Source organism: Ruditapes philippinarum, unplaced genomic scaffold, assembly GCF_026571515.1.
Source record: "Ruditapes philippinarum isolate M1 unplaced genomic scaffold, ASM2657151v2 ctg3364_1_1_1_1, whole genome shotgun sequence".
NCBI classification, from domain to species: Eukaryota; Metazoa; Mollusca; class Bivalvia; order Venerida; family Veneridae; genus Ruditapes; species Ruditapes philippinarum.
The window spans coordinates 42,043-56,137 of NW_026853353.1; the positions used below are offsets into that span (position 1 = coordinate 42,043).

The 14,095-nt window shown below is 33.0% G+C and overlaps 1 protein-coding gene across 1 annotated transcript; it reads right to left on the reverse strand.

Moving 5' to 3' along the window:
- Positions 1 to 5,190: 5,190 nt before the first annotated feature.
- LOC132736602 (collagen alpha-1(XII) chain-like) lies at positions 5,191 to 13,271 on the reverse strand. The gene is made up of 10 exons (XM_060723760.1): positions 13,090 to 13,271; positions 12,243 to 12,509; positions 11,721 to 11,857; positions 11,202 to 11,361; positions 9,589 to 9,832; positions 8,265 to 8,411; positions 7,503 to 7,563; positions 6,888 to 6,981; positions 6,130 to 6,204; positions 5,191 to 5,807 (listed from the first exon to the last, which is right to left on the reverse strand). Exons 1-10 carry the CDS (start codon positions 13,160 to 13,162, stop codon positions 5,245 to 5,247), a joined length of 1,821 nt encoding a protein of 606 aa, XP_060579743.1. The 5' UTR covers positions 13,163 to 13,271; the 3' UTR covers positions 5,191 to 5,244.
- Between the last annotated feature and the right edge of the window lie 824 nt (positions 13,272 to 14,095).

The window sequence follows — 14,095 nt, forward strand, 5'->3', positions numbered from 1 at the left end:
TCTGTTTTTAGCAACAGCGACTTTAACATTGACCCTAGGGGCCAAAAGAAAAGCATTCACAAGCGAGATATATTTACCAAAGCTTGCAAACCTAAACTTTAAAGCTTACTAAGATTAAATGAAATATCTTATTTCTAACTCTAGATATTGACCGGAACCTTTTTTAATTTTTGTAGTAACAACGACCTTGACTTAGACCCTCGGGCCCCTCAAGAAATACATCAGCTTGCAATATATCAGTTTTGTTCAAGACAAGTTAATTAAAACTAAGTTATTGAAGCTCACTAGCCCCCCGCTTACACCAATCTCATAACCAGGATTTTGAAAACTGAACGCCTGATTAAAAGAGTGAATCGTATACTTTCCCTAACACATATTGAAAAATCAAAGAATTAGAATTATTTTTAAGACATTTGAAAAAAACTTTGAAATTCTGCTGATAAAAATAAAACCCAAACCCCAACGAAACAACATTTGTAATGCTTTAAAATGGCTTCTCTTCTGTTTAGTTTATACAGAATTTATCATTGTGCAGAAAGCTATAAGATTATAATCACTCACCCGACCTACCAGTACTAAATAAGCAATGTGTGTAATGATAGGGTTTGAAATCGTATGGCCAGAAATCTTAAAAATAGTAGTCCGACGCATCAAAACACTCGCTCAAACCCCATCTATTGACATCTGTTTAGCAAAAAGGTTTATGGACGAAACAGGGAGTTTCTCACTAAATAGCAATCTTAAACGAGCGCAAAATGGTAAGGCTGCATGATAAATGCACTTTGCCCTAAGGGAATGTGAACAAAGTTCAATTTGCAGTAGACATACTAGTATAGAGCATTCTTTAGAATTTGACATTCCTTTTTTAGTGAAATGTAATTCGTATAGTATATTTTACCTTATAGCGATATGGTTCACAATAATAATACAACAAGAGCCATGTCAACATGGCCATCCCCCGCCGAATGTGTTTGCTCATTGGAAGAATGTATATGTAGTAGAGCGGAATAATTCCATTTTAAGAGGTCTTTTGGTAATGAAAACTGATGGCTATAGTGATTACAGATTTGAAACCTATGTGAATACTGATGGCTGAAAATAACAAAGGGCAATTACTGAAAAATAATGCAGAGTAGGTTATCATTCTTGTGTGCTGCATCCCTCCTCAGTAAAATCTATCCACCTATGAAGTTTCAAGTTGATACCTCAAATACTTTTTTGAGAAAAAAATTGAATTGAAAAATTAAGTATGAAAAAGAACAAAGGGCAATTACTCAAAAATTATAAAAGGTAGAGTTATCATTCTTGTGCAGTGCACACCTCCTGAGTGAGATCTATGCACCTATGAAGTTTCATTTTGATATCTCAAAGGCTTTTTGAGTTATGCTCTGGACAAAAATTAATTTTGAAAAATAACAAAGGGCAATAACTCAAAAATAATGCAGGGTAGAGTTATCATTCTTAAGCACTGCACTCCTCCTCAATGAGATCCATCCACCTTTGAAGTTTAAAGTTGATACCTCAAATACTTTTTGAGATAAGCTCTGGACAAAATAGCATGAAAAAAAGGGCAATAACTCAAAAATTGTATAGGGAAGAGTTATCATTCTTGCGCACAACATTCCTCCTCAATAAGATCTATCAACCTATGACATTTCATGTTGATATCTCAAACACTTTTTGAGTTATGCTCCACTCAGGTGAAAAATTAGGTATGAAAAATAACAAAGGGCAATAACTCAAAAATTATGAAATGTAGAGTTATCATTCTTGTGCACTGCACACCTCCTGAGTGAGATCTATGCACCTATGAAGTTTCATGTTAATATCTCATAGGCTTTTGGAGTTATGCTCTGGACAAAAATCAATTTTGAAAAATAACAAAGGGCAATAACTCAAAAATCATGCAAGATAGAGTTATCATTCTTGTGCACTGCACTCCTCCTCAATGAGGTCTATCCACCTATGAAGTTTTAAGTTGATAACTTAAATACTTTTAAAGATATGCTCCGGACAAAAATGTCGGACGGAAGGACGGACGGACGGAAGGTCGGACGGACGGAGACTATTTCTATATCCTCCGCCGAAATTTTTCGGCGGGGGATAATAATAGACTGTATTTTGTAACTTGTCTAGCACAAACAACCCCTGATACTGGCCGAGCTTATTATCGTATATGTAAATCTATAAAATTTGTGAAATTGTAGACACAAGCTTTTTGTAAGAGGTCAAATATTTCATTTTGATCCAAAAAGGTCAACTTTCCCTTTGCACAACCCGCATAACAGTCGAACCAATGATTTCGTAAACTATATTGCTATTTTTGCAACAAATATATATTTAAGGTACCAAGATTAAAAAAAGAACAAGACTAAGTGAATTAAAATCTTCGTCAGTATATTTTGTTCAACTAACTGAACCAAAAGACTAAGACTACTGAGTCTTTTTTCACACGTTTTTATTTATTTAGACTGTATATTTAAGCATGTGACATTTTTCTCAAGCACTTCTTACTTCATGTCCTCAAAGGGTCATGGGAATGGCATCAAAGTGTGTATTATAACATGTGGTTGGACAAATAATAATTGACATTTTTAACATGAAAATGTTACATTGCTCTTTCAGACTTACATAAAACATAAAAATTATTGAATTTATAACTAACTTATCCATAAGCTTATCTGTATCCTCTTCTATTGTTATTTTTATAATATTTTCAAACTTTATTTCCCATTGATAACAATTTTGTTGCTTTGGCCTAAGGTTCTTAATGTATTTTGATTACCGCGTTCGGGGAGAATAAAAGTAAAAGTACTACAAATGTTTCAAATATATCAGGACAAATAAAGTTTAAAAGAGTAATGTTAAGTAATGATGAATATATCTTAAATGAAAAGTCCGAGCAAAGCAAGCAAATACATGTATAGTATTACACCGTAACGTTGTGGATGTGAAGAATTTTTGGTTTCACAGATCAAATGAATCAATAGAAATAAATATATTGATCTGGCATTGAATCAAGAAGTAGTATTGAATGGTACATAAAATGGAGATAATCGAGTAAAGGTTAATAAAAACTATAGCATTCCCAAATCTTGTAATTTACCGGAAACCAGTTTTTTTATATTTTTAATAACAGTGACATTAACCTTAGCCATGAGGGTCCCCAAAAGCGATCAGATGTTTTTAAACAAGTTTGCTTAATAGCAAGTTTCATTAGATAATCTTTTTCAAATCTTAGTTATTGACTTGAAACCAAATGTTTTTAAGTAACAGCGATATTAACCTTAGGCGGGGGTTGGGGGATGCTAAAAGCAAAACGAAGGAAGGTCTTTAGATAAGCTTGCTGCACACCAAGTTTCTTTCACATAGATCAGTCAAGACTATAGTTGACTTTAAACTGATTTTGTTATATAAATAAACAGTGGCCTTGAACCTAGGGCCCCGAAATGCAATCTTAAGCGAGGTTTTCACATAAGCTTCCATTGAAATATCACATTCCTTAAAGCAATCCAAACCAAGATCGTCATGTAAGCTTACTACAAACCAAGTTTTTTTTTATTGAAACTAATTATTATTGAACGGAAACAGATTTTCTATTTTCAGTAACAGGGACTTTGACCTTGGCCCAGAGGGCACAAAAGTAAGCTTTACACAGCACGTTCGTTAAAGTATATCATTCTTAACTTAAGCTATTGACCGGAAACAAAATCTATTTTTTTTGTTAACTGTGATCTAGGCCTTTACCCAAGGGAGCTCAAAAGCAATCCCGAGAAAGATCTTAACATACGCTTGAGTTTTATCTATCTAAGTTATTGATCTGCGAGATTGCGCAGGCTAGCCTGGATCCATGCTGGTTGATAACACACTATGTTGGTTTGGTCATTGGTCTGCGTCTGTAACTGTTTCTTTTAGTATTTGTCTTCATGTTATTATGTGTCGGCATAGTTTAATGATATCATTATCACGACAGGATTTATTAAGCACAAGCATTAAATGACCAATAATACCTGTTTTATACGACAATGTAAAGATCAGATATAATATCAAACTAGTCTGAAAAGGTGTGAGAACGGTACTGAATTCATTACATTTCAACATATAACGTTCATCTTAGTTTTGTCGCATAATATTAGATGTAAATCTATTAAACATGATCTCGGTGAAGTTTCCATGATTCTTACCTCTTTCTTGTATTAAATATAGGAGCTGAGTTGGATCACATGTTTTTGCGGTTATTCTTAGCATAATTATAATTTGTTCCTTAATTTTCAGTAAAGAAATAGTAAATCTCGTTTGAATAAACAATACGGTTATACTTTTTCTTCTAGAATTATTTTCAGTCCTCTAAAAAGTCTAATAAACAAGAATAGCCACAGGGTCAAAATTGTCTATGCCCTGTGGTTTCGTTTACGCTCTAAATGGTCACTATCAATGGGTAGGTTGGAACAGGATAAAACTTACTGCAATGTGGCAATTTTAACGCTGACAGTTCTTATCATGATTCATGTCACTGAAAGTGTCCCGATTTTGACACGGATACCAACAATAACCTCACTTCAATTTTTTTCCATCAAATTGTCTTCCTTTAAAGACGAGATACACTTATTTTCCCGACTGTTTTCTTCTTTGTCACAAATCATTACAATAACAGTTTTCAGTAAAAACAAAACCCAACAAATCATTGTTTGTACTTTCTTTCCACTAAACCTTTAACATACTATTACTTTGCTACGTTTATACTTAACGGTGTTTGCCGAATTTGTAAACGAAAATGGGTAAACTATTTCATAGATTCAAATTATAAGATATGTCAAGGAGTGCTTTGAAAATTGTATAGTTTATGTTTTTAGTTTGATCTATAGCTAAATAAAAGCTTCCAGTGTTCATTTCGCAAAAAAATAAATAATAAAATAATATTTACATATTTACTGCTAATATGCTTTTAATTTGTAGGTGTGCGACCAATGTCTTTATTAGTTGTAAAAATAATGATCTTTATTTAGCATATGCGTAATAATAGTATATATTGCAACTGAGTTAACGTCCAGGCATTGTGTATGCAAGTTTTGTTGTTTGTAAAATCATTACATGATTTGAAGGTATAATATGTACATTTTTGACTCTACTTTTGTACTTTTATGACAATTATAAATGTACTAGGGATATATAATGTAACAACAATATATATATGTGTAATCAATGATATTGAAAAATCAAAATTATTTTTGAATTTCATGTACATCATCCCGATTCACAGGCCAGATCAGTTAATTGTCTTTTGATTGTTTTGAGCAATGCAAAGCTGTTTACTGTTACAACATGGTGGTGTGAGGCAATGTTTGCTAGTTCTGCTTGGTCGACAGCTGGTCCAATCCCTACAGAGATTACTTGTGCCTGCTTGTGCAGAAGATTCGCCTCCAGTTTGGTCTGATTTTGGTTATCTGAACGTCCATCAGTGATGACAATTACGAACTTGGATGAATTAGTCCTTGCCCCATGCACCGGAAGTAGACTCTGCGTGCGCACAAAGTTCAACGCTCCGGATGTGTTCGTTCCTTGACCAATATACTGTATATTGCGGATAGCTTGAAGAACAGAATGTCTGGAATGGTACTTGTTGAAGTAGAAGTCATTACGGATATCAGAGGAGAAAGTGACCACGCTGAACTGGACGTTATTGGTCCCAATGGAAAACTGTGCGGCAAAGTCGTATACAAAATCAACTTCGGTTTTGAAATTGTCTGCACCTTCACTATCAGACGAATCGAGCACGAAGACAATGTCAGCTGGCTTCAGTCCACAGGCTGTAGTGAAGCAGAGGTAAAGCATAATATACATTTTATGATCTGAAGTAAATTTTCTTATTGTTCTGTACCTTATCATAATACTTAAAGTTGACGAGTAATAATATACTTAGTAGTTGTAGGAAGAACTATGAATATTGGATTCCCTGGCAATCACAATCAAATTTTAGGAAAGACCTGTCTTACACGTAAGAATTATATCAGTTTATGAAGGTGAAACAGAATTTACAGGGTACAGTTACGAAAGATTTTAAACGAAATAAAATAAATTAGAATAAGAAAAATATTTATCAAAAAGTGATGTAAGGGTATAAATTCAGACCAGCTTTCGTTGTGGTAGGTGGCAAGGTTGTTGTTGTAGTTGTAGTTGAAGTCGACGTTGTAATTCTTTTAGCAGCTACACGAGAAAAAAATGGTTTAGATGCTTACACAACACATTATAAGTGCTCATAGATTGCTTTTAGATGCAAAACGGAAGCCCATAATCGATTATAAATATGTCATTCATACTTACATTAGCAGAAAATAAAAGTTTCTTTTACAGACTCTACGTCAATTATGTCTAAAGTTATTCTTTATTCTCATTTAAGTGTGATACTTTGTAAAATGACATTGTTTGCTTGTCTATTCCTTCTCAAAACAATAGAAGTACATATGAAACTTTGTATAATATGTATCTTGCCGCACCTTCGAGGGTTCAAGATAGAGAAAATAAGAATCCCTAAAGAAAGCCCAACACGGCAAAATTGAAAATGTTGCAGGCTCGGTTTGATTGAGCCTGTTCATGGACGGTTCTGTCAAGTGCAAACTACCGTTCACGCCCCCAAGCACCGGCTGAAGCAGAATTCAACATTAAACATGAACTGATACAATTTTGAATTTTGAAACATCCGCAGATGTGTTCATATGGCGGTTAACATGGAACCTTCAATGTGACACGTACGTGCGATTCCATGAAAAGCGGCATATGGTCCCCAAGTAAACAAAATGCGTGTCTATACTCAACACTTTTTAAATCTAATGCAATGTAAAAGACTAGAAGAATATAAATTCTGAAATAAAATATATATTAGAACGTACTTGCACAAATGTTATCCACAATATCTTTGTGAATCTGGGGAAGCTGATCAAATGAACCGACTTTAAACACGTGATCGTTGTCGGAAGCAATGACCTAAAACAAAACAAAAATTATTAAGACCTGAATTGATATTGGTGTAAAATACAGAAAGCCGATATAAATTATTACCGAAAAACAGCAAAGAATTTTTTGATTGAGATAAGACAGTTTATAGCTTTCTTGTAGATACAAAATGACTAGATCAATTACTTTAAAACAATCTGAAGTTGAATTAAAAGGTGTGATATTTGAGTTCGTATATACACAGAATTCGAGTTCTCAATATGAATTTTAAAATATGTCATACAAATTAACTTGTGTCTTATCCCACTTATTATGTATCAAAATCGTACTTGGCTTTATAAGTTTAAACTGTGAATTGTTGTTATATCAAAATGCTACAGTTGAGCGGCTACCCGTAAAGTGTCTGTTAAAATTGCACAGATGTATTTGTTGCTCTCATTACTGGTGGTGAAGGCAAACTAAAATATCCACTGGCATTCATATATATATTCCTACATACTTAATTATACCAGAAATTACGAAGTAAAATGAATACATAATTATGTCTTTACCCTCAATTCGTTAGTATCAACATTATTACCAATTCCTACAACGAATGTTTCAATACCTTGACTGAAATATACAAACATGACTAAATAATATACGTATATATAACATAATAAATCAACACCTTTGCATATACAAGTACACTTCAAATTTCATTAGTGTTAATACGTTTAAAGGAAATATGAGGAAAAAATACATATCTATCTTTTAAGTTTTAAAGGAACATACCACTGTTAAAACTATTTGCCCGCTAAAGATTAACAGGCCCGTTCTTTTAAACTGAACAAAATCATTCATCATTAAATTTTACCGGCTGAATATTTTTTGTAGTTTGAACTTGTTGCGTGGGAGGAATATGTTGCATGCACATCAACATAGATAGATAAACACAGAAGAACAACCCTTTTTATGGTTACATTTTAGAATGACGTCGTAGAAGTAAAGAAATAAAATACACAACTATGGTGTGCGCTTAACCATCTTTTCTGAAAAATTTCGGAATATTGATAAATATATAATTATATAATTATAATTAAAAATAAATTATATTTTTGCCGCCTTGACCAACATTTTCTTATTTTTTAGATAAAAAAATATATAAGAAATCAACATGAACGATATGCAACGTTCGCCTTTTGTTTTAGTACTATACGTTTATTTGAAGTTAAATTATTCAAAAGACAATATAAAATATATTGCGCGTCTTAAATGATGCAATATTAAGTGTTACATCACTCTCTGGCAACATATACATATCGATATAAAACCTGTGTAGATGCTCGGAGGCCCGTTTTGTCCAATCAGGTTCAGTTGACCGTCCGTCAGTCAACACAATTACTACTTTACTCCCAACACTGTGCCGAAGCTCGGCTCTAGCCAAATCCAGACCTTTATTTGTCATCGTTTCACCATTACTACAATATACAGAAATTCTATGCAAATCTCTTATAATAGCATATACAGATACTTTATAATTTTCTTTAAAGTGAAATGAAATGAAATAAGCGACAATCCGACCGTTAACAACAAAAAGGTCTTGTCATCTTAAAGCTTAAAAATGTAATATAATATAGAATGAGACGACATACGGCAAACGGATACGGAAACAATAAAATAGACCGAATCAATATGTTGGAAAATATAAAGAAACATTTTCGTATTTCTATGATATACGATTGAAAATAAAATATTATCAGCAAATAAACATCATTGTCTTCTTTTGATCATTTTGTTTTGTTCACACCAAATATGTTCACCTTCATAACTTAATTTACCATATTCCCCAATCAATTCAATTTTTCAAGACAATTATTTTGCCAAAGTTTCAAATTCTAATGAAATTGATTAACCCTTTCCCCCATGAGCACATTGTGAAAAATGGCCGTTTTCACTGAAAAGCCTCCTGTTACAAGTTCAAACTGCTATGAAACTATGAAAAATGCCTCAATACTAATCAAACTTGGCACAAATGTTTACTGGACCATTGCCTTTGTAACGACATGCTCAGTCTTAAATTTCCTGTTATTATGGCAAAGAGGGGACATCTCAAAATTGCCAAAAATCACTATTTTGCCTCGATTTTTCCATCAAAATTTATTTCAAAGTGCTGCAACTTCTCAAGGATTTGAGATAGAGTCAAAGGCTTTTCAGCGTTGGTTACACGTTACATTATCATCGACCTGGGGTCATGTTAAGCCTCTCACAAGTCCAAAATTTTCTTGGCGATGAGGGGGACTCCGCCTCCCTTCAAACCCTCCTAACAGAAGGGGGCACATCCCCCTTCTGGCAACCCCCTAATGTATCTTTTGGATGGGGGCGGCGCCGAAAAAGTGCTCTTCTTTTTAGCAACATTTCTCAAACGAAAACATGTGTTTGGGGCCCAAATAGGACATTTTTTTCACTATTTGAGGCCTACAAGGGGGGGGGGGGGTCGAAAGTGCGTTGTTTCGCGTATATATGAGGTAAAGGGTTAAACTATATAAAATTATATGTATTATAATTTTATCCTCCCACTCGCAGGGGTTGTAACTGAGGGTTAATCCAGAGAGACAAAAGATCAAATTTCTTTAAAAGCTAGGAGATAAAACTTACATATATGGAACTTTAAGAACATTAGACATAATGGTTTCTTTGTCACTATTTTGCCTAAACCTCAATTCCGTGTGTGCATTGTTTCCAAATGTGACGAGGCAAACACGTGTTTGAGCACCATCTTCGAAGGAGAATTCATTGACAACCATGTTAACAAATTCTAGCTGCTTGTGAAAATTGATCGGACCTTCACTTCCAGAAGAGTCAAGGACAAAACAAACATCCGAAAAGATGTTGTTACATGCTGCAAAGAATAAAGACTTGAAATGTTGTATATGCGAATTACAAAATAACATTTTTTATTATTATGACGATTACAATATGACACAAATTTCACAATTCAATTTCTTATGATAAAATGCCCGGATGACAAACATAGCATCATATTATCACAGACAGTGAGATGTTACACGATATACTTAATAAGACATTTATGGATATGAAAGCGAATGGAAAAGGTGGCATGACATAACTATTAAAAATACATACATATAATAGATACAAACAACTGTAATCATACGTGTATATCAATTCTATGTTAAATAGTAGCGTCTATATCAGCAGAAAATATACAAACGCGTCAATCATACAAAGTTTTTTTTCAAAGTACTAGGGTGCGTGGACGGTAACTTGCACTTTAATTTAGTACCGTCCATGAACCGAATAAATCAAACCGATTCTGCAACAGTTTTAATTTTGCCAAGTTGGGCTTTGTTTAGGGATTCTGTATTCTCTATTTCGTTTTAGACGGACGCATATTACACATACATGGTAAAATACTTCTAACCTATTTAAAAGCTTATCTAGAAACGAATAGCTAAGCGGATGATAGCGGATGATAGAACTGTTGGCGTATTCTTTGCAATATATATTTATCTTAACAAATGTAGATGCAACAATGAACATATTCTTAAGTCTATTCAGTATTTCTATATGGCATTTCGCTTCAAAAAAGCATGATAGATTAATGTTCACAGCTTTCATATTACATTTTGGTTTGGGTTATTTGACAAGTCTTTTTAGACATATTATCTTGTCTTTGGTGAGTTATTTTTGTCTTAACATGAAATTCGTCCTCTAAGACGTTACAAAAATAACACAACGTTTCAAAAATTTGATGTTCATAAAGGCCTATGCCAACGATCAGTTTGTAATTGTACTCATTTGGATATTACTCCTTATCTTTAATATGCGTGATTATTTATTTCATTTGAAATTAAAGTAATACGGTTGAAATATAAAATCTCAAATATTTCTAGGAAACATGCCTATAGTCGAATTTTCAAACCGTTCATGCCGGGTCTTGAGACCATTATCTAATTAATGTATGTATTTCTGACTTTGAGAAATCTAAGTTTCATAAAAAAACAAAGAGTCTATTTAACTAAAGAATACCAATTTGGTTTATTTAGCATAATATCTAGGTTATTCAAAAGCATTTAGCATACCAGAGAAAGAAAAACAAATTTATTATCAGAGTATATTTATGATGTTAATTTATTATGACGTTATAAAGTAATAAGTATAGGTTTAACCAATTTGAAACATATCTTTTAATAACGGAAGCAGGATATCAATATTTCACGGAGACAATTGTATCAAATATGAATTACCGTTACATGCCGTGTCTGTCACCTCACCCTGAATTGTGTTCAGAGCATCAAATGAGCTCACTTGGAACGTATGGTTTGCATCTTTAGCAATCATGAGTAATTCCTGTGGATCTACTGAACCGCCTATTCCCACAGCTATTGTCGTGACAAGTGGATTTTTCTGTCAATAAACAATGAACACTAAATAACGGACATTAACTGAAAGGTGTTTTTTTTATAAGATTTTAACTTTTGTATTATGTGTGTTATTATTTAGTCATTGCACTAAATTTGTCAATAAATTAACACTAGTTTGTAAGTTCTGTACATTATTTTCAAATACATATTGGTTATATTTATTTCTGTCATAACATTTCTATTTTACTTTTTTTCACTTTAAACAAATGATTTTGTAATTGATTTCTTTAATGAATTTACCAGTTACGTTATAGCTCAATAGGCCCGAATAACCACCCAACCCAAGCTAATGAAATATGTATATGAAACAAAACAATAAATGCATAATGCCAATTAGCATACCTTTAACTCCTTCACGGAATATTGCAGTGAAGAAGGTTCTAGTGACCGTCCATCAGTCAGCACTATCACAAGTTTTGTCACATTTCTGTCTCCACCATGACGGTGACCAAGCGTATTAGTACGAACAAAATTGATGGCTGGAAATGAACAGCTTGTTAATATTATATTCCAGCTCGATCAAGATGTAGACATTGAAAAGAATAATTGTGCCGACGGATCTAAATGTAAGCAGCATTATTTCTATAAGTTACTCATAACTTATTTGAAAATGAATAATTTTGTGCTGCTGTTTGAGTCTCCTTAAAACAATTTCTTCAAATTAGAAGGATAATAGATAATTATCAATACAAAATCATACAAAATCATTTTGTATAATTAAATTTTCAAAAAGCAGTCTTAATAGATTGCCAGAATGCTTTGCACAAAATTTCATGACTAATTTGAAAAAAGAATAATGTTTATCTTATTTAACAGAATGGGTTAGATTTAATAAAAAAAGCAACTAATCAAATATTTCTATACCCAAATGCGTATTCGTTTCACCATTAGGATAGTGCGTCTTGGATATACGTGATAACAGCTGTGTTTTATTATAATACTGATTCAGGTAAAACTCGTTGTGAAACCCGGTTCCGAAGGTTAGCAATGATACGCGAGTATGATTCTCCCCTATTTCAAATTGCTCTGTAATGTTTTCCACAAACTTCAACTGTTTGTTGAAATTATTTGCACCTTCACTACCAGATCCATCCAGAACGAAAACAATATCCACCGGATTGAAAGGACATGCTGTAAGAGAGAGTATTGTAATGACAGTACACAACATATGTTTGACCACACATTGAGTTAACGTGTAAAAATGAATGCTTTACAAATTTCAAATACTACTACAATGTGGAACCAACTGAGGTTGTGTTGTAATATTGAAATACAAGTTACGACAGTAAGCCATTTTGAATGCACAAGAGTTCACAATACACAGTTCAGTCAGAGCATCGTTCATAGGAAAGCTGTCAAGCAGTTAACCAGAACGAGTGCCTTCACTCTCGCAAGAAACTTGTATTACCTCTGAACATACCAGAACAGAGGTACAATGTACAGGTACAATGGCCGTAGAAAGAAATTCATTATCGATCACAACGAAATTGACCTGCATTTTCTGGGAATCAAAGTAACAGATCAGCGTACTACAATTGAGCTAACCGAACGAGTAAGGAGGGTATGATACACTGATGTTCTTAAATACTAGAAGTAGAATCCGATTCTTCAATAAGTTAAAACACAGCTTCGTCTATACACAAATATATCTCAGCCTCTATATTATGTTAAATTTCTATATTAAGGGAAGCATGAAATTTATAATACTTACATTTATCGATAGCATAGGCAACTTTACAAAATAAAGATCCAGCTGCTATACAAATATACACTAGTCCATTCATTTTCTAATCCTCAGTGAAACCAGTTTAGAATAAAGACGTTTTTATAAACATTTGCACATGCATTGGTGTAAGACAAGGTCTAAAGATAAGATAAACGTTCGACCAAGTGTTATATTCTATGACTATCTGAACGGCATTTTCACACTCCTAACATTGTTTCTTTATCAAGTGCTACGAACAAGGTGACAAAGTGGTAAAACCTTTATTTGTACTTGATTGTCATCATTTATGCACAATTTATAAGAACAATCAATTAAGAATTGTATGCTAAGCGTTATTTTAAGAGTTTTAAGTAACATACACTGTAGAGATAATGTTTTGATTTTCCAAATTTGTTATTTTTTTTTTGTAGTAAAGGAAGACATTAGTTGCACCTCATTACATTATTATAGACATAGTCGGATACCGGAGTTTAACAACTAACCTTCTTAGGTTGCAACATTTGTGATAATTTTAATTCGTTTGGTATAGATGTGTTATATCATGAAAGATAGTCGCTGTCTTATTTAATGTTTTATAACAGCACATCAGTGAGGTGAAATACTAATGTAAGAATAAAATATCAATAATCGTATGACACTTGTAGTGATGACTTGAACAATATATATTTTATTTTATTTTACCTCAAACTATCTATTTATGTTTTGTGTCTAACAAACATTAAATAAAAAAGCATAGATAAGAAATTTGAAGTGTATGCACATTCATACAGAGTTGCTTCTTCGTTTACAGACCTTTCGAAGGCGCATCACGGTCGTTGTTTGTGACGTCGACATTAGTTCCAACCTTCATGATTTAAGTAATGCTCTCAATAGCCTGTTTGTTTCCAAATTTACATTTAAACTGAAATCCTTTAATTATAAAATGAACTCAATTTCTCTTTTTAGAACACATCGTGCACACTAGGTGCAAGTTTTATAAAGTTAATAAAAT

Bases quoted from the DNA above. Each gene is read 5' to 3' on its own strand.
- LOC132736602 (XM_060723760.1), bottom strand. From the start codon at position 13,162: ATGAATGGACTAGTGTATATTTGTATAGCAGCTGGATCTTTATTTTGT. The intron at 6,982-7,502 runs GTAAAGACATAA...GTTTTGTTTTAG, and splicing joins TTGATACTAACGAATTGAGG to GTCATTGCTTCCGACAACGA. The intron at 5,808-6,129 runs GTCTGAATTTAT...GCTTCACTACAG, and splicing joins ACCTACCACAACGAAAGCTG to CCTGTGGACTGAAGCCAGCT.